The sequence below is a fragment of the Piliocolobus tephrosceles genome, chromosome 1 (genome assembly GCF_002776525.5).
Source record: "Piliocolobus tephrosceles isolate RC106 chromosome 1, ASM277652v3, whole genome shotgun sequence".
Taxonomy (NCBI): domain Eukaryota; kingdom Metazoa; phylum Chordata; class Mammalia; order Primates; family Cercopithecidae; genus Piliocolobus; species Piliocolobus tephrosceles.
This window is the reverse complement of record NC_045434.1, coordinates 211,816,877-211,841,268: the sequence shown is the minus strand read 5'-3', so window position 1 is coordinate 211,841,268 and position 24,392 is coordinate 211,816,877. Positions and strand designations below refer to the sequence as shown.

At 46.9% G+C, this 24,392-nt stretch overlaps 1 protein-coding gene across 2 annotated transcripts in view; it reads left to right on the top strand.

The window, feature by feature from the left end:
• Positions 1-418: 418 nt before the first annotated feature.
• The window catches only part of UBE4B (ubiquitination factor E4B), a 152,192-nt gene continuing 128,218 nt past the window's right edge, over positions 419-24,392 (top strand). Inside the window, exon 1 of one of the 2 annotated variants that reach the window (XM_023215307.3) lies at positions 419-1,157. In XM_023215307.3, coding sequence (XP_023071075.1) covers positions 1,134-1,157 — 24 coding nt within the window. In that variant the 5' untranslated portion in view covers positions 419-1,133. The remainder of the gene's footprint in view (positions 1,158-24,392) is intronic. The other variant, XM_023215306.2, reaches the window with a different exon arrangement.

Here is a 24,392-nt window from a genome sequence, read left to right as displayed (position 1 = left end):
CTTGCTTAGGCGGCGGGCGCGCAGAGTCCAGTGGGAGCGATGAGGCGTTTCTGGGCTCCCAGGTCACAGAAAAGCAGGCGACTGGAAACGACGGAGGCGCCGCGGGCCAGCGCCACCTTCTGGCGGATTTTCGCCGGCGTGCGTCCGGGAGCCGTCCCTCCCCCTGCCAGCCCACCTGGCCCAGGCCCGCCGCGCCCGCCGCGCCCGCCGCCCCTGCGCGGTCGCCGTGACAACGCCCCGCCCTGCCGCCCGCCTCCCTTTGCCCCTCCCCCCGTCCGGCGCGGCTGCGCGGGAGGGGGTGGGACGGGGGCGGGGAGAGGACGCAGGCAAGAGGAACTCCGCGGCGCGGCGCCCGCAACCTATTGGCTGCCACGTCCCGGCACCAGAAGCCCCGCCTCCCTGACGGGGGTCACGTGATCCCTTTCAAAGATGGCCGCCCTGTTGTTTTGATGAATAATACTTGGTGGGGCGAGGGGGAAAGAGTAGGGGTGGAGGGGTAGGAGGATTTACTCTTCCAGCGAGAGCTACGCGCGTCCCATCCTCCCCCTCCCCCCTACCCGGGCTCCGGCGTGGAGGCGGGGCGTGGCCGGCCTGCTTTGGGAGGGGAGGGGCTTCCCTTACAGTGCTGGGCTCTGCCAGGACGGCTGTGGGGTCGCCTTACCTCGGGGTATCCACTCTGCAGTGGACCAGTTCCCGCCAGGGGCAAAGGGTAGGAAGGAGAGCAAGGATCTGCTGTAGGAACGCAGCTACCGCGCCACTATCACGAAGACACAGCAGGCTCGGGGCACGAGACGAGCTGGAGACCGCGCTGCCTAGTCTGGGTAACCTGGGAAGCAGACGGTAGTAAGTGGCGCCTTAAGATAACCCTGTAGCAGCAGCAGTGGCGGCCAGAGGAGGCTGCTCAGGGAACAAGCGGCTGTAGTAGTCTCTGGGGCGATTGGAGTGACCGAAGCCAAGGCAGTTCAGTGCCTCTTGTGTTCTTATTTTTTAACCTCTGACTATGCAATTCTGAAACCTCCCCCATTCGGGGGACGAGACAGCCTGATAGACACCTTCTACTCTCCTTCCTCCCGCCGTGGTCTCGAGAACAGAAGGATCTCTCCCTAACGCCTTTCACCATTAAGAGGAAAGCGATGGAGGAGCTGAGCGCTGATGAGGTGAGGAGGTTGGGGGACACCTTGAGAGATTAGTTGGCAACTCGTTAGCGCTTTGGACAGGGATGATATTGCGCCAGTGCTGTCTGGCCTTTGGGTTTGGAGAAGGAACGGAGATGATATTTTCCAAGAATAACATGACTCCCCGTAGGGTCTCTGGTTTTATTCTCCTTTATTCTTTTGCCTTATTTCTTCATTCTGAACTCCATTTGCTTCTTTCAGAGTGTTCTTTTAGGGTCTGAAAAAGAGGAGAGAGCATCTTGAGGTGTTTATTCTTTTCTTCAGGGTATGCAAAGAAGAACAGCTAGATTTACATCAAGTTAAAGTGTGTGTGTGTCGTCAGGAATTTAAAGCACGATTTTGGATGGAATGAGAATGTATGGTGGGTGAATATTTTTAAAGAAAGCATTTGAAATTCCAAATATGTGTGGTTATTTAACTGTATAAGCTGATTAAACATATCTTTTTGCTTGAGGGATGGTTTACAGACAGATTCTTTGATATTTAACAAAATATATATCTTCTCAACAGTTTAGAGAATTCCAGTTGTATTCTAGTGACTTAATATAAGACCACTAATGACTTCTGACATTCTTCTCTTACATTCTCTTTTTCTACTTCTTGAATCTTTCAAACTTGTGTTTTGCTGTAGCAGAGACTGAACAGGAAGCAAGTGGTAGCAAATGAGTTTGTAAACTCTCTCCTGTTCTCATTTCTTAAAGGAGTTATACGATCTATTTCTTGATGTTTTAAAGATTGTTTAATGAGTTAGATTGTTGTAAGAAAAAAAAAAAAAAGCAAGCAGTGGCAATCAGGGTACAAGGAATTTCCTATGATTCTACTGCCTTTTCCCTTCCTTTTTACAAATTGGGAGCTTCCCTTTCAGGACCCCTGCTGGCCATACCCTCTTCAGCCTACCTCCACATTTCTTCCACTGGTTCATCATATAAACTTCCCTACAGTATTAGGAAAGCAGTCATCCATCAGGTTCATTGCACTACAAGACTTCCATGCTCCAGTTTTGGCTACAGAGTATTTAGTGTGTTTACTTAGGGACTGAAATTCTCCAGGTACAGGACATGGCAGTGGTGTGTTAAGGGTCAAGTAGGAAAGGAAGCAAATGATTTTGTTGATTGTGATACTTGGATACTTGGTTTGGAAAATCAAGATTGCCCATTCTGCCTTTCTGACTTTGTGTTTTTATAAATACATCAGAAATGTAATCTTAAGGGAATATTACACAGTTTCTTTCATTCGGTAGGAAATATCAAGAGATCTCCTAAGAATCACTTTGTTTTATGCGGTTTGTTTCTCCACCCTTCCCCGTTTTTCATTAATGTTAATTCTAGTGAGTAATTTCTCTTAAAGCAGAGATGCTGTTTTTTTGTTTTTTGTTTGTTTGAGACTCAGTGTCGCTGTCGCCCAGGTTGGAGTGCAATGGCGCGATCTCAGCTCACTACAAGCTCCGCCTCCCGGGTTTACGCCATTCTCCTGCCTCAGCCTCCAGAGTAGCTGGGACTACAGGTGCCCGCCACCACACCAGGCTAATTTTTTTGTATTTTTTTGTATTTTTAGTAGAGATGGGGTTTCACCGTGTTAGCCAGGATGGTCTCGATCTCCTGACCTCGTGATCTGTCTGCCTCGGCCTCCCAAAGTGCTGGGATTACAGGTGTCAGCCACCGCAATGGGCCAGAGATACTATTTTTTAGTAGTACTTTACTCCCAGAAATTACTTTTTTTTTTTTTGAGACAGAGTCTCACTCTGTCACCCAGGCTGGAGTGCAGTGGCCGGATCTCAGTTCACTGCAAGCTCCGCCTCCCGGGTTACGCCATTCTCCTGCCTCAGCCTCCTGAGTAGCTGGGACTACAGGCGCCCGCCACCTCACCCGGCTAGTTTTTTTTGTATTTTTTAGTAGAGACGGGGTTTCACCATGTTAGCCAGGATGGTCTCCATCTCCTGACCTCGTGATCCGCCCGCCTCGGCCTCCCAAAGTGCTGGGATTACAGGCTTGAGCCACTGCGCCCGGCCTTTTTTTTTTTTTTTGATGATCTGTTTAGAGGCTTTGCACACTTGAGTTTTCACCAAGAAATTCTTTTCAAACCAATGAGGCGTTACAGACCAGTGAATATACTGTATAATCTAAAATGTGTCTCTTCACTTTGCTCAGTCCTTGAGGAAGGTGTAACTTTTTTTGTGACCATATAAGGAACACATGAAACCTTTGTGGAAGAAATAGAAGAAACTTTTTTCAAGGTCAGCAGAATATTCAAATGAGAAAAATTAAATTCAGTAATACGGGATCAATGTAAAATTATCTTCAACAAATTAGTTGTCCTGAACACAAAGAGCTGATTCAATAAATGCTAATTTTACTCTCAGCAGAACCTGGAACAAATAATAATTCTTTGTTTTTAATTTTAAAAATTTTTGTTGTCTTTTGTAGAGACGGGGGTCTTGCCATGTTGCCCAGGATGGTCTCAAACTCCTGACCTCAAGCGATCCTCCCACTTCAGCCTCCCAAAGTGGGAGCCAGATGAATAGTTTTTTGGAAAAAATATCTTTGAAGTTATTTTTTAAAAATTCAATTAAAAAATTTTGAGGTGGCCGGGCATGGTGGCTCAAGCCTGTAATCCCAGCACTTTGGGAGGCCGAGACAGGCGGATCAGGAGATCGAGACCGTCCTGGCTAACCCGGTGAAACCCCGTCTCTACTAAAAAATACAAAAAAAACTAGCCGGGTGAGGTGGCGGGTGCCTGTAGTCCTAGCTACTAGGGAGGCTGAGGCAGGAGAATGGCGTTAACCCTGGGGAGGCGGAGCTTGCAGTGAGCCAAGATCCGGCCACTGCACTCCAGCCTGGGCGACAGAGCAAGATTCTGTCTCAAAAAAAAAAAAAAAAAAAAAAAAAAAATTTGAGGTTAGGTAAGCAATTATCTTGAGACATTTCCAAAGCTTTTTCCTTTGTATTGTTACTCTGTAGTTGGAAACTTGTGTCAGATATGGTAGGTGACATTGATTTGATTACAAAATAATACTCTTATATTATTGAAACTTCAAGCTTATATTTCAGGGTTAAAACAGGCAAGGCAGTGATCTTTTAATGTAATTTAGGAAATTAGGTAAGGCAGAGTTTCATATTTTAACAAAATGAAAATGTATGATTACACAGTCAGTGAAAAACAAAGGCTGGTATAACCAGACTGGTAGCTTTAGGAACTTTTACATTATGTGCACTTTTTGGTCCCTCTCATAGCTCACCTAGAATTATTTTGTGTGTGTGTGTGTGTGTGTGTGTGTGTGTGTGTGTGTGTGTGACAGAGTTTCACTCTTACTGCCCAGGCTGGCGTGCAATGGCGTGATCTTGGCTCACTGCAACCTCTGCCTCCCGGGTTCAAGCGATTTTCCTGCCTCAGTCTGTCTAGTAGCTGGAATTGCAGGCATGCGCCACCATGCCTGGCTAATTTTGTAGTTTTGGTAGAGATGGGGTTTCTCATGTTGGTCAGGCTGGTCTTGAACTCCTGACCTCAGGTGATCGGCCCGCCTCGGCCTCCCAAGGTGCTGGGATTACAGGCATGAGCCACTGTGCCCGGCAGTCTTGTGCTTTTCAGTAGAGTGCTTTAACTTCACTGTTGTTTGTTGTTTATATAGTGTATGACAGTGAGTTCACTGCCCTGTAGTTCACTGCCTATAGGTTCATTGCAGAGCCGTGACTAAGTTCATTCTCTTCAGGAACCTACATTCCGAGGCATCATTATTTACATTATATTAATTCTATAACCTACTCATGTGTTGTTTCTCATATCTCAAGGTGGTGCTGTGAGTAGGTGGTGTGTTTGTTTTTGAGACAGGGGTCTGGCTCTGTCGCCCAGTCTGGAATGCAGTGGCACGATCTTGGCTCACTGCAGTCTCTCTTAGGTTCAAGTGATCCTCCCACCTTAGCCTCCCAAGCTGGGACTACAGACTCATGCCACCACACCCGGCTACTTTTTGAATTTTTTTTGAGAGATGGGGTTTCACCATGTTGCCCAGGCTGGTCTCAAACTCCTGGGCTCAAGTGATCCGCCCGCCTCGGCCTCCCAAAGTGCTGAGATTACAGGCATGAGCCACCATACCCAGCCAAGTAGGGTTTTTAAACTGTTTTTCAACAGTGGTAATAAGATTGCATTGAAGTGATTTTTCCCTGCTAAGTCTTCTTTGTGACTTAGTTCATCTGCAAGATGGTTGTTGGCTGGGATTCAGTGTGTGGTCAAGATTTTAGGAAGTGTTGACCTGGTGCACTGGCTCACGCCTGTAATCCCAGCACTTTGGGAGGCTGAGGTGGGTGGATCACCTGAGGTTGGGAGTTCGAGAACAGCCTGTCCAACATGGAGAAACCCAGTCTCTGCTAAAAATACAAAATTAGCTGGGCGTGGTGGCACATGACTGTAATCCCAGTTACTCAGGAGGCTGAGGCAGGAGAATTGCTTGAATCTGGGAGGTGGAGGTTGTAGTGGGCTGAGATCGCGCCATTGCACTCCAGCCTGGGCAACGAAGCAAAACTCTGTCTCAAAAAAAAAAAAAAATAAATAAAGATTTTAGAAAGTATTCCTTCCCAAATGCAGAATATGTGACCTTTGACTTTTTAGCAGTCTTCCATAAGTAGAAGAAAATTGACATTGAACAACAGCCTTAGGAGCCGGTTCTGTGCCAGGCACTTGATGGCTCTGTCTCATTAGAGAAAACATTATAAACAAGCAGGTACTATTTTCCTAATTTTACAAGTCAGCAAACTGGGTTTTAGGTTAAGTAACTTCTCCATAGTGACCTGGCTTAGAAGTGATGGGGTTGGAATTCAAACCCAGTGCTCTTGACTCGAAAACCGTTTTATTTTATTGCTCAAAAACTGACATAATTTCACCACAGCTTCTGTATCAGTATCCTGCATAACACTGACCCAGTCTGCTTTGGTATACATAGTTTTTCTGTAGAAGTGCTGTATTGCATGAATGCATTCATGATGTGATCAGGGCATTTGGTACTGATCCTCCCACTCCCAATTTTTTTTTTTTTAAATGCCTGTTGCGTTAAAAATTTGGGAGTTGGGGCTCACGCCTGTAATCCCAACACTTTGGGAGGCCGAGGTGGGTGGATCACGAGGTCAGGAAATCAAGACCATCCTGGCTAACACGGTGAAACCCCATCTCTACTAAAAATACAAAAATTTGCTGGGTGTGGTGGTGCGCACCTGTAATCCCAGCTACTCGGGAGGCTGTGGTAGGAGAATTGCTTAAACTCAGGAGGCGGAGGTTGCAGTGAGTCGAGATTGTGCCAGTGCACTCCAGCCTGGGAGGCAGAGCAAGACTCCATCTAAACACACACACACACAGAAAAACGAACAAAAAAGAAATTATAATTGAATTGGAGTGGAGGAGATAGATAGGAATCCAACAGTTATAAAAGAGTGCCAGGTGCTATTGTGGAGGTATGCACAACTCACTTAAGAAACGTGAGAAGGTACCTCTGGAGGGGCAGGGTCTTAGTGAAGACTTTCAAGAAAAAGTGATACTTATGTTGAGAAGCAGTTGCCCTGGGAACTGGCTCTGAAATGGGAGAGCTCAAGAAACAGCACCAAGTAGTGTGACTGGAGAGGTGGGTTTTACCTCGGGTGTGAGGCAGGTACCTGATCTCGGAGGGCTATCAGAAACGTTTAGGACTTTGGACTTTCTTTTTTGTTGTTGTTTTTTGGGACAGAATCTTGCTCTGTTGCCCAGGCTGGAGTGAAGTGGCACGATCTTGGCTCACTGCAGCCTCTGCTTCCCGAGTTCAAGTGATTCTCCTGCCTCAGCCTCCCAGGTGGCTGGGATTACAGGTGCACGCCACCATGCCCTGCTATTTTTTTTGTATTCTTAGTAAAGATGGGGTTTCACCATGTTGACTAGGCTGATTTCAAACTCCTGACCTCAAGTGATCCGCCTGCCTCTGTCTGCCAAAGTGCTGGGGTTACAGGCGTGAGCTATTGCACTCGGCCGAGTTTGAACTTTCTCTGTAAAATGCCTTTTAGGGATTTTAAGAGGTGAGAAAGATGGGTGGCAAGGGAGTAAAGGGTAGTTTGGAAGAAGGTGGCTGCAGACTGCAAGATATATTAGGAGGCTGTTGTTGCTGTATAGGAGTGAGGCAGTGGAGTCCAGGGGAACTAAGGCATTGCCTGTGGGAATGGAGGGGAGCAGACAGACACCAAAAATACCAAGGACTGTGGTTAACCCAGTTTTGATGATCAGTTAGCTGTAAAGAGGGGAGGGGAGGAGAGATGGAGAAATGACACCTTGGTTTCTAGCTATGGAGAAGGATAGATAGGGGTTGAATAAGGAATTCTGGAGAAGCAGCAGATTTTGGAGAAAGCAGATGTTTCTTTTTTTTTTCTTCTTTTGAGACAAGGTCTCCCTCTATCACCCAGGCTGGAGTGCAGTGGCACGACCTCAGCTCACTGCAGCCTCTGACTCCCGGCTTCAAGTGATTCTCCTGCCTCAGCCTTCCGAGTAGCTGGGGCTACAGGTGCATGGCAGCCATGCCCAGCTAATTTTTGTATTTTTAGTAGAGACGGTGTTTCACCATATTGGCCAGGCTGATCTCGAACTCCTGACCTCAGTGATCCACCTGCCATGGCCTCCCGAAGTGCTGGGGTTACAGGTGTGAGCTACCGCGCCCAACCTCTGGCTAATTTTTGTATATTTTGTAGAGACAGGGTCTTGCCATGTTGCCCAGGCTGGTCTCAAACTCCTGGGCTCAAGTGATCTGCCCATCTCAGCCTCCCAGAGTGCTGGGATTACAAGTTTAGTTTTAGACCATCAAAAAGATGAGTCCACATGTAGACCCCCACTCCGGCCTTACTGCTCTAACATCCCCACTTCTTTTTTTTTTTTTTTTTTTTTTGAGACGGAGTCTTGCTCTATCCCCCAGGCTGGAATGCAGTGGCTCAATCTCCACTCACTGCAAGCTCTGCCTCCCGGGTTCATGCCATTCACCTGCCTCAGCCTCCCGAGTAGCTGGGACTGCAGGTGCCTGCCACCACGCCTGGCTAATTTTTTTGTATTTTTATTTTTTTTATTTTTTATTTTTTATTTATTTATTTTTTGAGACGGAGTCTTGCTCTGTCGCCCGGGCTGGAGTGCAGTGGCCGGATCTCAGCTCACTGCAAGCTCCGCCTCCCGGGTTTACGCCATTCTCCTGCCTCAGCCTCCCGAGTAGCTGGGACTACAGACACCCGCCACCTCGCCCGGCTAGTTTTTTGTATTTTTAGTAGAGACGGGGTTTCACCGTGTTAGCCAGGATGGTCTCGATCTCCTGACCTCATGATCTGCCCGCCTCAGCCTCCCAAAGTGCTGGGATTACAGGCTTGAGCCACCGCGCCCCGGCCCTTTTTTTTGGAGATGGAATTTCGCTCTTGTTGCCCAGGCTGGAGTGCAATGGCGTGATCTCAGCTCACCACAACCTCCACCTCCCAGGTTCAAGCGATTCTCCTGCCTCAGCCTCTGGAGTAGCTGGGATTACAGGCATGCACTACCATGCCTGGCTAATTTTTTTGTATTTTTAGTAGAAACAGGGTTTCTCCATGTTGGCTTGGGCGGTCTCAAACTCTCGACCTTTGGTGATCCGCCTGCCTCAGCCTCCTAAAGTGCTGGGATTACAGGTGTGAGCCACCGTGCCCGGCCTAACATCCCCACTTCTTTGACCATTTCTCTACTTGTAACAGGCCTGAGGACCTGAGGTCCCTTTTTTCCTCAGTAGGTAGTTGCTACCGTTCACTTTATAACCAGGGCTCTTTCTCAAGCCTGGGAGGACAGTGGGATATAGCCTGCTAGGCCCCTTCTCCTCTCTTTTTGTTCATTGTAGACAAGAGACAGAGAATGATGATAAGGATATTAGCTCTTAATATGTGCTACACACTTAACTTGCTTCTCAAGGTTGGCATTCTTATCCCCTGTTTTACAGATAAGAAAATGGAGGCTAATAGAAATTAATTTATTGAAGGGCACACAACTAGTAAGTGGTAGAACCTGGATTCTAATCCAGAGGCTGACTCTAGAGTTTTCCATCTATTTACTACCTCTAAAACAAAACTAACCTCAGACAACTGTAACATTTTTGGCATTCTTTCTTTTTTTTTTTTTTTGAGATGGGAGTTTCGCTCTTGTCACTCAGGCGTGGGTGAAATGGTGTGATCTCGGCTTACTGCAACCTCCGCCTCCCGGGTTCAAACGATTCTCATGCTTCAGCCTCCTGAGTAGCTGTGACTACAGGCATCTGCCACCAAGCCCGGCTAATTTTTGTATTTTTAGTAGAGACAGGGTTTCGCCATGTTGGCCCGGCTGGTCTAGAACTTCTGACTTCAGGTGATCCCCCCACCTCGGCTTCCCAATGTGCTGGGATTACAGGAGTGAGCCACTGTACCCAGCCACATTTATAGCATTCTTACTGTCCCTTCTGAGATAGGAAGTGGAAGCCCCAGTGGACTTTCCTTTTTTTTTTCTTTTTTCTTTTTTTTTTTTTTTAGACAGAGTCTCTCTCTGTCCCCATGCTGGAGTGTAGTGGCGCGATCTCTCACCGCAACCTCCGCCTCCCGGGTTCAGGCGATTCTCCTGCCTCAGCCTCCCAAGTAGCTGGGGTTATAGGTGCACGCCACTACTGCCTGGCTAATTTTTGTATTTTTAGGAGAGGGGTTTCAACATGTTGGTCAGGCTGGTCTCGAACTCCTGACCTCAAATGATCCACCCACCTCAGCCTCCCAAAGTTGTGGGATTACAGGCACGATGTTGGAGTGCAGTGGCGTCATCTAACCCCTGGGTTCAAGCAATTCTCTTTTGTCAGCCCCCTGAGTATCTGGGATTAGAGGCGCCTGCTGCCAGGCCCAGCCCTCCAGTGGACTTTCATTCCCCATTTGTTACTGCTGAGAGTGGAGCTCATCAAACAGCCCCCAGCTCTTGTAGGGAAAGAAGGCAGAAAGACTTCTTTGTGCAAAGTGCATTTTCTTACAAGGCACTTGTGGTATCTAGTGGAAATGTCTTCCTGTAAACGGTTCATTCAACAGCACTTACAGTTTACTAGCTGCATCCCTGATAATAGACAAACGCTGCTGTGTGGAGCTTCATTCTAGTGGGAGGAGAGGGATAAAAAACAAACATGGCGGGGCGCGGTGGCTCATGCCTGTGATCCCAGCACTTTGGGAGGCTGAGGCAGGTGGATCACGAGGTCAGGAGTTCGAGACCAGCCTGAGCAGCGTGGTGAAACCCCGTCTCTACTAAAAATACAAAAATTAGCCAGGCATGGTGGCGCACACCTGTAATCCAAGGAACTCAGGAGGCTGAGGCAGGAGAATAGCTTGAACCCGGAAGGCAGGGGTTACAGTGAGTCGAGATCATACCACTGCACGCCAGCCTGGGCGACAGAGCAAGACTGTGTCTCAAAAACAAACAAACAAACAAACATGTTCACATAAGGTGTCATTTGATGAGAAGTGCTGTGAAGAGAAATACTTAGGGACGGAGTATTGTTACAGAGTATTTCTCTGGCCCAAAAGGACAGACAACAATCATTTATGTATAATGTGTGCACTTTTAGATGGTGGCCTTGGAAAGAATTTCAGGGATGGCTGGGAGCTTGCTCAGGGAAGAATGTTCTCAGGTACAGGGAACAGCAGCTACAGAAGGCCTTGCGGTAAACGCATTATTGAGCTGTTCCAGGAATATAGCAAAGTGGCCAGGCATGGTTAGAGCCTGCTGTGCAAGGGGCACAATGGCAGGAGGTAAAGTCATTCCTTCTTTTTTTTTTTTTTTTTTGAGACGGAGTCTCGCTCTGTTGCCCGGGCTGGAGTGCAGTGGCCGGATCTCAGCTCACTACAAGCTCCGCCTCCTGGGTTTACGCCATTCTTCTGCCTCAGCCTCCTCAGTAGCTGGGACTACAGGCGCCCGCCACCTCGCCCGGCTAGTTTTTTTGTATTTTTTAGTAGAGACGGGGTTTCACCGTGTTAGCCAGGATGGTCTCGATCTCCTGACCTCGTGATCCGCCCGTCTTGGCCTCCCAAAGTGCTGGGATTACAGGCTTGAGCCACTGCGCCTGGCCTCTTTTTAAAAAAAATTTTTTTTTGAGATAGAGTCTTACTCTGCCACTCAGGCTGGACTGCAGTGGCTCAATGTCAGCTCACTGCAATCTCTGCCTCCCGGGTTTGAGCAATTCTCCTGTCTCAGCCTCCCAAGTAGCTGGGATTACAGGCGTGCACCACCATGCCTGGCTAATTTTGTATTCTTAGTAGAGTTGGAATTTTACCATGTTGACCAGGCTGGTCTTGAACTCCTGACCTCAGGTGATCTGCCGGCCTTGGCCTCCCAAAGTGCTGGGATTACAGGTGTGAGCCACTGTGCCCAGCCAACTTTCAGTAAAAACTTACTGAGTTCTCATAACTGTTTTTCAATCATTTGTGACATGTACTCTCTTCCCGCTTATTTTCATCACATTTTAATATCTATTATCGAAATGCTTCTTCTTTTTTTTTTTTTTTTTTTTTGAGACGGAGTCTTGCTCTGTCGCCCAGGCTGGAGTGCAGTGACCGGATCTCAGCTCACTGCAAGCTCCGCCTCCTGGGTTTATGCCATTCTCCTGCCTCAGCCTCCCGAGTAGCTGGGACTACAGGCGCCCGCCAACACGCCCGGCTAGTTTTTTGTATTTTTTGTATTTTTTTAGTAGAGACAGGGTTTCACCGTGTTAGCCAGGATGGTCTCGATCTCCTGACCTCATGATCCGCCCGCCTCGGCCTCCCAAAGTGTTGGGATTACAGGTGTGATCCAACACACCCGGCTGAGATGCTTCTTATAAATAGATGGTGTAATCACTGTTGGCCAGGTGGCAGTTGTGACATAGTTGTCATTTCCTGTTTAGGTGTGAACCTGGTTATACCTGTTCATGTAATCACCCCTTCAGTTGAGTGCTACAGTGTTAAACTTAGTTGCCATTTTAAATGCCTTCCAAAAAATTACACTTAGATTTAGCAATGAAAGCAAATGTTACTTTGTATACAGAGAGGAATGGAAACAGGAGGTGGGATGTGTATTTGATGTTTCTAAAGAAAATGTTTGTTGTTGGGGTAGTGACCACAATTCCATGTTTTTTTCTTTCTTTTTTTTTTTTTTGAGACAGAGCCTTGCTATGTTACTCAGGCTGGAGTGCAGGGGCAGGATCTCGGCTCACTGCAACTTCCACCTCCCGGGTTCAAGTGATTCTCGTGTCTCAGCCTCCTGAGTAGCTGGGAGTATAGGCGCGTGCCACCACGCCCAGCTAATTTTTGTGTTTTTAGCAGAGGCGGGGTTTTACTCTTGTTGGCCAAGCTGATCTTGAACTCCTTAACTCAAGTGATCGGCCTGCCTCAGCCTCCCAAAGTGCTAGGATTACAGGTGTGAACCACCGCGCCTGACCCAATTCCATATTTAATTGCCAAACACCACCAAGTGAATTAGAGCAGCACTCCGCAACCTTTTTGGCACCAGGGACTGGTTTCATGGAAGACAGTTTTTCCATAGGCGGTGGTATGGGGAGGGGAAGGGATGGTTTTGAGATGATTCAAACACATTATATTTGTTGTACTCCTTCCTTCTTTCCTTCCTTCCTTGCTTCCTTCCTTCCTTCCTTCCATCCACCCACTGCCCACCCGTCTCGCTATGTCACCCAGGCTAGAGTACAGTAGTGTGGTCTCAGCTCACTGCAGCTCTGCCTCCTGGGCTCAAGCAATGCTCCCACCTCAGCCTCCTGAGTAGTTGGGACCATAGGCGCACGCCATCATGCCCGGCTAATTTTTTGTATTTTTGGTAGAAACAGAGTTTTACTATGTTGGCCAGGCTGGTGTTGAACTCCTGAGCTCAAGCAGGCCACCCACCTCAGCCTCCCAAAGTGTTGGAATTATAGGCATGAGCCACCATGCCCAGCCTGTGCGCTTTATTTCTATTATTATTATATTGTAATATAGAATGAAATAATTATACAACCCACCATAATGTAGAATCAGTGGGAGCCCTGACCTTGCTTTCCTGCAACTAGACCGTCCATCTAGGGGTGATGGGAGAAAGTGGCAGCTCATCAGGCATTAGATTCTCATAAGGAGTGCGCAGTGTCGATCCCTCGCGTGCAGAGCTCAGTGTAGGGTGCACGCTTCCATCAGAATCTGATGCCACTGCTGATATTGCAGGAGGTGGTAGAGCTCCGGAAGGAATGCAAATGATGGGGAGTGGCTGTAAATACGGATGAAGCTTCTCTCCCTCACTCGCTTGCTCGCTTGGTACTGGTCTGTGGCCCAGGGGTTGGGGACCCCTGCATCAGGAAACTTCAGAGAGGCAGAATTCCGTAAGTGTGTGAAGCCATGTCACATTGTATAACTGAACATAGGAGGATTGCATTTCACACTCAGACAATGCAGCCTTAGGTCAGAGACACTCCACATTCCTCAGAAAGAAATTTCAAAGCTTTGAGAGCCTGGTGTAACTGGTGACAACTCTGTCCTTGTCTGTTGTTCAGGCATTTTGTTGTAGTTTAATGTGCCGTATTTTTTTTTTCCTTGGTGGTGAAAAATAATGGTGCCGTTTACAGTCTGACATATTTGATGAAATATGGTCTGTGTCCAGCATTGTTCTAGACCATGAGGATATACCAGTGGACAAAACAGACAGAAATCTCTGGTGTATCCTCATGGTCTAGTCCTGGGCATTCTGGCTGCTGTGAAGAGCAAAAGCGGAGAGAAAGGCGGCCATGGAAAGAGTCCCAGTGAGAGATGATGTGAGGGCCACCCGCTGGGGTTAGTGGCCGAGAGGGGGAGAAAGGGTCAAACACTAGATGGTCAGATACATTTTGTGGGTAGAGCCGATAGGATTGGGTAGTGGGTTGCGCGTGGGGTGTGAAAGAGTGGAGTGGAAGGTGCCGGGGTGAGTTAGGTTATCATCGAGTTGATTGTTGTAACAGAGGGACATGAAGTGGCAGCTGCTTAAGCCGGATAGATATTTATTTCTCTCTAAATAGAAGTCTGGGTAGGAGGCCGGGGCTGGTATGGCAGCTCTGTGCTCATTAGGAGCCCAAGTGCCTTCTGTCTTGTACCAACTTTCCTACCATATGGCTTCCATCTTTTGGCCCTTGTATGTCTGCATTCTGGCCAGAGAAGGGAGGGGAGGTCATGTGCCTCTTCATGGCACAGCTTGAAAGTTGCACAGATCACTCCTGTTTACCTCTCACTGGCTGGAACCCAAGTCACATGGCCACAGCTACTTGCCGGGAAGGCTGAGAAACATAGTTTTTCTTGGGCAGCCATGTGTTCAGCTATACGTTCTCTCACATCAGAAAGGGAGAACAGTCTATGCGTTTCTTTCCAAACCCTTCTCCCAAGGGAGACAACCCCAGATCAACTTCAGAGTCCAGAATCCCTGGATGATGTACGTTCCAGGAATCTTTAGTTTAAAACAAAGTTATCAGGGGCTCTGCTGTGCCCCATATCATGGTGGAGAGGTTAGGATAATGGAAGTAGAAACTCCTATTTGGAAAAGGGAAGAATGGGGAGGAATACCTTGTGCTGGTCCATAGCCATTGTCAACTCCTGCCAGGCTGAGCTGTGAGCGCTTCCTGCCCTGGGAGTACTGTGAGGTTCTGACCTCACCTTTCTGGCAACCTTGATTCTGGTCTCTTGGAGGAGCTCCCTTGTGCCTGGCCCTCTGTAGCCTCTGACTTTACTCTCTGGAGAGTTTTTCTGTGTTTCTTTTCCTCTGGGGTCAGGTCTGAAGTGGACGTTGGAGGCTGTCCTCTTTGTAGTGTTAAACAGTTTCTCCAGTTTGCTTCCTGTTGGATATTGAAGGAGTGGGCTTTTTTTTTTTTTTTTTTTTGAGATGGAGTCTCGCTCTGTCACCCAGGCTGGAGTGCAGTGGCCGGATCTCAGCTCACTGCAAGCTCCACCTCCCGGGTTTACGCCATTCTCCTGCCTCAGCCTCCAGAGTAGCTGGGACTACAGGCGCCTGCCACCTCGCCCGGCTAGTTTTTTTTTGAATTTTTAGTAGAGACGGGGTTTCACCGTGTTAGCCAGGATGGTCTCGATCTCCTGACCTCGTGATCCGCCCGTCTCAGCCTCCCAAAGTGCTGGGATTACAGGCTTGAGCCACCGCGCCCGGCCCCGGAGTAGGCTTTTTCAACCCTACTTAGCCCCAAATTACCAGACTTTGTAAACTTTGATTGTAGGCCGCGGACATTCCTTAGGCAGATCTATATTCCCTTTTATCTTTGTATGCGAATTGGCAAGCTTTGGCTTGAGTCTGTTTCATGCTTGCGGGACTTCTTGCTTGAAGTGGCATGAAGCCAGTAAGCACCAAATTTTGTATTGTTCAACCAGTTCCCCCAGAATTACAGGCCATGTTGGCATGCAGGCTGTTTTCTAAGATACTACGGGTTTTGCCAAATGTTTTATTGTGACCTACAAGGACTGCCATCCTTCCATCCTACAATACCTGTGCCCATGCTGACCCCTAAGCCAGTGCTACATATGTGTATTCTGTTAAGGCTGATTACTTCCAGCTTCTAAATTCTGTGTATTAGTTAGGATATTGATTTGACTGCTGTGGCAGAGATTGAAAGTAATAATGGCTTAAACAAGATAGAAGTTGATTTTTTTCTATTTCAAGTGAAAATCTGGATAGGTGATTGAGAGCTGGCTTAATAACTCCATGACTGCTAGGGGGCCAGACTCATGCTGTTTTGAGCACTGTCATCCTCTAGCTTATAGGCCAGGAGGGCTGCTCCAGCTTCTCTGAGGAAATCTGCATCCCAGTCCTCAGGAAGGGCCTCAAGTAGGAGGAGAGGGCATGTTCTATCCCGTAAGAGCGAGGCCAGAAAGCTTCATATATCATTACTTACATCTCCTTGGCTAGAACTTAGTCTCCTGGCCACACTCAATTGCAAACATGGCTGAATGCATTTTATTTTATTTATTTTACTGTTTCAGAGACAAGGTCTTTTCTGTCACCCACGCTGGCATGCAGTGCAGCCTTTAACTCCTGGGCTCAAGTGATCCTCCTGCCTCAGTCTCCTGAGTAACTAGGAGGTGTGTGCCACTGTGCCCAGCTAATTTTTAAATTTTTATTAGAGACAAGGGTCTCACTATCTTGCCCAGGCTGGTCTTGAACTCCCAACTTCAAACAGTCCTCCTTCCTCGGCTTCCCAAGACCCTGGGATTACAGGCATGAGCCACCACATCCAACCTGAATGTGTTTTGGGAGGCAACTAGCTTTTCTACCACAGGGATAGCAGGAATTTTGACTTAAGCAGCTCAAAAAATGGAGTTGTCATATACTGAGATGGGGAAAATTGAAAGAGAAGATTGGGAGGGAGATGTTGTCATCTGGTTTGAACATATCATGAATATGCTGCCTGTTCTTTATCCGTGTGGAGATGCGAAGTAGGTTGTATAGGAGTTTGCAGTTTTGGGAGGGATGGTTGGAGTTAGGGATACTAATCTGGAAGTTGTCATTGTCTTTAAAATCATGAGAGTGGACAGATTTTACCTAGAGAGTGAGCATAAATGCAGAAGAGAAGAGGACTGAGCCTCCATCCATTCCAGCAATTAAAGGTTGGGAGATCAGGAGGATTCAGAAAAGGAGACTGATAAGAAACAGCTGCTGAGGTTGGAGGACAGTCTAGAGAGCATGGAATCTGGTGTCCCGGGAAAGAAAGTATTTCATGATGGGAAATGTTCAACTGGGTCTAATGTTGATAAAATTAGAGGAGGACCAAGACAATGGGATTTGGCGACCTGGAGGCCCTTGGTTACTCTGACAAGACTGATTTCATTGCTGACTAGAGCAGGTTCAAGAGAGAATGGGAGGAGAGGGGAGGGAGCTCAGGAGTGAGGCGTAGGCTCCAGGGGTGCACTGGGAAGCCATCTGTAGTTGGCGGAAGCCATGGGTTTTAGAAGTGACAAGAAAACATGTGGTGAGCATATCTTTTCTGTTTTAACTTTTCCCATTCTCTGCTATAATCACTACTTTCTTTATTCATTTAACCCTCTGTTTCTCCCTCTTTCCCCGAGGGAGGAAGTAAAGAGGTAGAGATATATTTGTCTATCATTCCTGGCATGAGGTTTTGGGCCTGAAGACATAATATGGGGAACGTTGGATCATGTTGTTTTTAGAGCTTAAAAAAATAGCTGAGTGGCAAATATTTAAGGGGACTTGAATATTATTTGTTTGCTTAATTTCAACAAATATTTGTGGGCTTTGTGCCAGGTACGGAGGGCTGACTATGTGGAGATTCTGCTTGAATATGAGGAAGTCCTGGTCTTTACCTTTAGTGACCTCCAGCTCCAGCTGGGGACACAGGAACACAGCCAGCTAGACTTCAAGTGCTAAATAGACATTTCATTAAAGGGGGTACAGTTGATGGAGCAGTTAATTCTGATGGGGAATGTAGGGAGGGGACTGGGAAGATTTGAATTAGTCTTTAAAGATGATTAGGATTTTGCCATTTGGAACACTGCAGCCAGGCGCAGTGATGCACACCTGCAATCCCTGCTGCTTGGGAGGCCAAGGCAGGAGGATCACTTGAGCTCGGGAGTTTGAGACTTTGAGACCAGCCTGGGCAATATCATAAGACCTTTTCTCTAAAAAAAAAAAAAAAAATTAAATTAAAAAACAATGTTGGCTGGGCATAGTGGCTCATGCCAATAACCCCAGCAATTTGGGAGGTGGGCAGATCACTTGAGTCCAGGAGTTTGAGACCAACTTGGCCAACACAGGGAGACCTCGTATTTCCAAAATAAAATAAAATAGAATAAAAACTTGGTGTGTGGTGGCACGCACCTGTGGTCCCAGCTACTCGGGAGGCTGAGGTGGGAGAATTGCTTGAGCCTGGCAGGTGCAGGGTGCAGTAATCTGTGATCCGTGTCATTGCACTCCAGACTGGGCAAGAGAGCAAGACCCTGTCTCAAAAAAAAAAAAAAAGTTAGAAAAACAAGTCTGTGGTGAAGAGAAATGTTTCATTTACTTCTTACTCTGGGCAAACTCTGTTACATTCATTCTTTTGAAATTGATGTTAGAAATATGAGAACATTGGAGAAAAACTGAAGATGGTGACAAATATGGGATATTGGTAGCAGCTTGCTGATCTGAAAGGCTGTTTTTTTTTTTTTTTTTTTTTTTTTTGAGACAGTCTTGCTTTGTCACCCAGGCTGGAGTGCGGTGGCGCTCTCAGCTTACTGCAACCTCCACTTCTGGGGTTCAAGCAATTCTCCTGCCTCGGCCTCCCAAATAGCTGGGATTACAGGCATGCACCACCCCACCTGGCTAATTTTCATATGTTTAGTAGAGACGAAGTTTTGCCATGTTGGTCAGGTTGGTCTCGAACCCCTACCTCAGGTGATCCGCCTGCCTTGGCCTCACAAAGTGTTGGAATTACAGGCGTGAGCCACTGTGCCTGGCCTAATCTGAAAGGTTTTGAGATATATCAGGCACAGCCAAATGTGTGACCCCAAGCTCTCCAAAACCACTAAGGGCCTGCAGCAGCTGAAGGAGTAGGTGATAGGGAGAAGTTGGAGGAACAGGAAAGGGATTTCATTAAAATCACTTCTCTCCTATTATTAACCACACTGCACTGAATTATTTATTCACTTAGTGTAGCTCCTACTGGGACATAAACTACTGGCTATTCTTGTTTACTGCTTTTTATCCAAATCCTAGCACAGGGCTTGGCACAGAGTGGCTCAGAACAAATACTTGTTGAATGCATGAATGAATACAGCGATACAACATGTCTTTTCAGTACTCCCTATTCTTTTTTTTTTTTTTTTTTTTAATAGAGATGGAGTTTCACTATGTTGCTGAGGCTGGTTTCCAACTCCTGGCTTCAAGCCATCTTCCCTCCTTGGCCTCCCAAAGTGTTGAGATTATAGGCGTGCGCCATCACAACCGGCCTGCCTCCCGATTCTTGTATGACAATAGTGTATTTGTTTGCTGCATTAAGTGTGTTAGTTAGGTTAAGGTAGGCTCTTGATGAAAAAAGCCTCATTATCAGAGTTCTAATTCAGAGTCAGACATACCTGCAGGGTTTTTTGGTGGTTTGCTTTTTGTTTTGAGACAGGACTTGCTCTGTGGCCCAGGCTGGAGTGCAGTGGCATTATCATAGCTCACTGCAGCCTCGGACTCCTGGGCTCAAATGATCTTCCCGCCTCAGCCTCCTGAGTACCTGGGACTACAGGCATGCTACTGTTCCAGGCTCTTACCTGGATTTTATTTGGACCAACAAATTGGATGATTCTGGGGAAAGTACTTAATCTTTCTGAGCCTCAGTTTCCTCACTTGTAAAATGGGGGTATGGAATACCATCTGATAGCACCCTTCTTCAGAGTAATTAGAGTGATATGAAGTGTGCATGGTGTAGTGACCTGGCCGAGTGGATTCTTGGGACAAGTTAGTTCTCTTTTTCCAAGTAAGATTGAATTGTATATAATTGGAGTTTTAGTTGGTGTCCGTATAACATCTAACAAATCTTTTGCATATAATAATGCCAACAGCATAAATAGTGGTATCTTACTAGTTAAGGCAGCAAATAGACCATGGCTTATGTGAAAGGTTGGGTTGGAATCCTCTCCCCCGACCCATTGCTTCCAAAAGTCTCTTCTCACCCAGGGGCCATCTTTTGTATTGAGCCATAGTGCTACCACTTTTTCTAAAACGTGGAGTGATTGGTGGCCTGAATGTACTAAGAGGGTGAAGGAGGAGTGAGGAGCTTTGAAAGGGAGAGAAGAGTATGCAGAAAGGGGACCCGAGGAGTCCCAGGAGAATGTTCTGCAAATCAGACTAAAGAATACAGCCTGAGGTGACACACTTCACTCCCATCAGATGACTTATTTTTGTCTTCTGAAAGAATTGTACCCCTCCCAGCAAGGGGGGACGTCTCTGAATTGGATGTCATTGTATTAACTACTCACCAGCTGCCAACTCTTTGGCATCTTGTCCAGTTCTTTGGAGGCAATATCAAGGTTGGGAAAAAGGTATCTTTTGGGTTCTGGTAGTGAGAAATGCTCCACCTTGACTTTACCTTTCTAATTAAATTAAACATGACACGTTCAATGCACATTGCTTCTTTGTTCCCTGTCAGTGCTTGGTATAAATTCCAGATGTCTAATAATGTCATGGGTTTTTTTTTTTTTTTTTTTTTTTTGAGACAGGGTCTTGCTTTGTCACCCAGGCTGGAGTGTAGTGGTGCCATCTTGGCTCACTGCAACCTCCGCCTCATGGGTTCAAGCGATCCTCCCACCTCAGCCTCCTGAGTAGCTGGGACTATAGGTGCATGCCACCATACCTGGCCGATTTTTTGATTTTTTTTTTTTTTTTTTTGTAGAGACAAGGTCTCACTGTGTTGCCCAGGCTGGTCTTGAACTCCTGGGCTCAAATGATCCTCCTGCCTTGGCCTCCCAAAATGCTGGGATTATAGGCATGAGCCACTGCGCCTGGCCAATGGTGATTTAATTAGTTAGATTTTCTGACTAGATGAGGTAGCACACGGCTTTAATGGACCTTTATGGGAATTGAACTTCTAAGCTGTCTGAGTAGATCATATTGAGCGCTGTTGTGCCAGGTACTCTTCAGGAATCATGTCTGTGATCATGGTCTTTGGTTAGACCTGTGTCTATACTTGTCACCAGGGCCAGCTTCACAGGCATGTGACTGCAGGCAGAGGTGCTCCACGCTTGGCTTAATGCTCTGCTGTTGCTGTCTTGAAATGTTTAATGCATTTGAACGAGGTAGCCTGTATTTTCATTTGTCATGCGGCCCTGAACATTCAGTAGCTGGTCTTGGTTGTCATGGACTTTTTCTGTGTAGGTGGATATCTGCCTGGGTAGATGTCATAGTTCGTTTGGACTGTTTTATAACAAAATGCCATAAAGTGGGTGGCTTGTGCACAGCAGCAATTTATTATTCACCATTCTGGAGGCTGAGAAGTCCCAAGATCAAGGTGCTAAGAGATTCAGTGTCTCTTGATAGCCAACTTCTTGGTTCATAGATACCTGTTTTCTCATTGTGTCCTCACTTGGAGGAAGGAGCAAAGGAGCCCCTGGGCCGCCTTTTATAAGGGCATTAATCTGCAGGTCATGAGGGGTTCCGCCCTCAGGACCTCCTCACATCCCAAAGGCCCCATCTCCTAATTTTATCAGCGGCCCTCCCACTTCAGCCTCCCGAGTAACTGGGACCACAGGTGTTTACAACTATGCATGACTATTATTTATTTATTTATTTAATTTTTTTGAGGTGGAGTTTTGCTCTTGTCACCCAGACTGGAGTGCAATGGCACGATCATGCTCTGGGGTACATGTGCTGGATGTGTAGGTTTGTTACATAGGTAAGCGTGTGCCGTGGTGGTTTGCTGCACCTATCAACCCATCACTTAGTAACTGAGTCCAGTGTGCATTAGCTATTTTTCTTAATGCTCTCCCCACCCACTTCATGGCGGATTTTGAAAACTTTTTCTTTGAGACAAGGTCTTGCTGTGTCACCCAGGCTAGAGTGCAGGAGTGCAGTGGCGAGATCACGGCTCACTACAGCCTCGACCTTTCGGGCTCAAGCGATCCTCCCACCTCAGCCTTCTAAGTATCTGTGACCACAGGTGGTGCCACCATGCCTTGCTAATTCTTTTATTGTTTGTAGACGAGGTCTCACTGTGTTGCCCAGGCTGGTCTTGAATTCCTGGGTTCAAGTGATCCTCCTGCCTTGGCCTCCCACAGTTCTGGTATTACAGGCATGAACCCATGTCCGGCTGATATTGAATCTTTGGATAACGAATTTTCTTTCATCAAATCTTTGCAAATATTCAAACCAATGCAAATATTTTATAATATCTGGCCATTTTCTAACCAGTTGAGTAATTTGTTGCACAGTAAGCTACCTTACATCTTTCAGCAAGAAATACATTAAATTTGAATAGTAAAGACGTTGGGTAATGAATTAGAACACAATTAAAATTTGCTTCAAATAGTTCTTTGGAGGAGGGGACACGACACTTCTACTCAATGAAGAGAAACATTTTGACAGTTCAGAGGTCTTTTTTTTTTTAACACCTCTTACACCATGAATTCATAGGTAATAGGTTCCAGCAGCTCAGGCTTCTTCCCATTGGTTCTCACACAGTGTGCTTCTCTGGTACCTTTCTCTTTGGCTTTCTTCTTTTTCTGATCATTTTCCTTCATGAGTTTTAGGAAGTGATGCTGGCTCTTAGAGCTTTAATGTGCTCAGTACGCATATTAATTCTTTTGGCAAGACCGTTGCCCTTGTTCATTTACTACAATGCCGGCAGCATGCTGGGTAACATTGTAGACTCTTCCACTAGCCATGGTAACACTTGTGGGGTATTTCTTTTGGAGCATATCCATTCCCTTGGTGTCTATAATATCACCTTTCTCTCTCCTTTTTTTTTTTTTTTTTTTTTTTTTTTTGAGACGGAGTCTTGCTCTGTCACCCAGCCTGGGGTGCAGTGGTGCGATCTCGGCTCACTGCAAGCTCCGCCTCCCAGGTTTACGCCATTCTCCTGCCTCAGCCTCCCGAGTAGCTGGGACTACAGGCGCCCGCCACCTCGCCCGGCTAGTTTTTCGTATTTTTTAGTAGAGACGGGGTTTCACCGTGTTAGCCAGGATGATTTCGATCTCCTGACCTCGTGATCTGCCTGTCTCGGCCTCCCAAAGTTCTCTTTTTTTTTTTTTTGCGAGATGGGGTTTTGCTCTTGTTGCCTAGGCTGGAGTGCAGTGGCGTAATCTTGGCTCACTGCAACCTCCACCTCCTGGGTTCAAACGATTCTCCTGCCTTGGCCTCCCTAGTAGCTGGGATTACAGGCATGTGCCACCACGCCCAGCTAATTTTTGTATTTTTAGTAGAGACGGGGTTTCTCCATGTTGGTCAGGCTGGTCTCGAACTCCAAACCTCAGGTGATCCACCTGCCTCGGCCTCCCAAAGTGTTGGGATTACAGGTGTGAGCCACATCCAGTGTGTTTTCACTTTGAACAAATGTCCTTGTGCCAAAAAGTTTGATAATTTCTAGTTTAGGGAAACATGAATAAAGCATCTTTTGGCTTGAAATGTTACTATTAGAATGGGTTGTGAGTGGGAGAATTTTAATGAATGCCAATTGGAAAAAATGCCTGTGAAAGTGTCTCGTAGGCCACCTTTTCATCATTTTTTCTTCTCTTTTCTCTTTTTTCCTTCTTTTTCTTTTTTTTTTTTTTTTTGAGACGGAGTCTGACTTTGTCTCCCAGGCTGGAGTGCAGTGGCGCAATATCGGTTTACTGCAAGCTCCGCCTCCTGAGTTCACACCATTCTCCCAGCCTCCCGAGTAGCTGGGACTACAGGCGCCTGCCACCAGGCCCGGCTAAATTTTTGTATTTTTAGTAGAGACGGGGTTTCACCATGTTAGCCAGGGTGGTCTTGATCTCCTGACCTTGTGATCCGCCCGCCTTGGCCTCCCTGTTTTCTTTCTTTATTCTGAGACAGGATCTCACTCTGTTGCCCAGGCTGGAGTGCACTGGCAGTATCATGGCTCACTGTAGCCTCGAACTCCTGGGCTCAGGTGATCCTTCTGTCTTAGCCTCCTGAGTAACTAGGACTACAGGTGTGTGCCACCACATCCAGCTAATTTAAAAAAAAATTTTGTAGCGATGGGGTCTCGTTTTGTTGCCCAAGCTGGTCTCCAACTCCTGGCCTCAAGCCTTCCTCCACCACACTCAGCCAACATGGGGCATGAGTTACCAGAATTAGTTTTATGGAATAGTGTTAGAAGTAGTGGATGGGGGCCAGGTGCAGTGGCTCATGCCTGTAATCCCAGCAATTTGGGAGGCCAAGGTGGGCGGATCACTTGAAGTCAGGAGTTTGAGACCAGCCTGGCCAACATGGTGAAACCCTGTCTTTACTAAAAATACAAAAATTAGCTGGGCAGTGGCATGTGCCTGTAGTCCCAGCAACTTGGGAGGCTGAGGCAGGAGAATCACTTGAAGCTGGGGATGGTGGTTGCGGTGAGCTGAGATTGCACCACTGCACTTCAGCCTGGATGACACAGTAAGACTCTGTCTCAACAAAACAAAACAAAACCAGAAGTAGAAGTAGTGGATGCTTAGTCATCTAAGTTTATCTTGTATGTTGAACCAAGTAGGATCAAAGATGAGAATGGAGACCATACCATCCACTTCTATCCCCTGGGATGTTTTTGGTTATAAA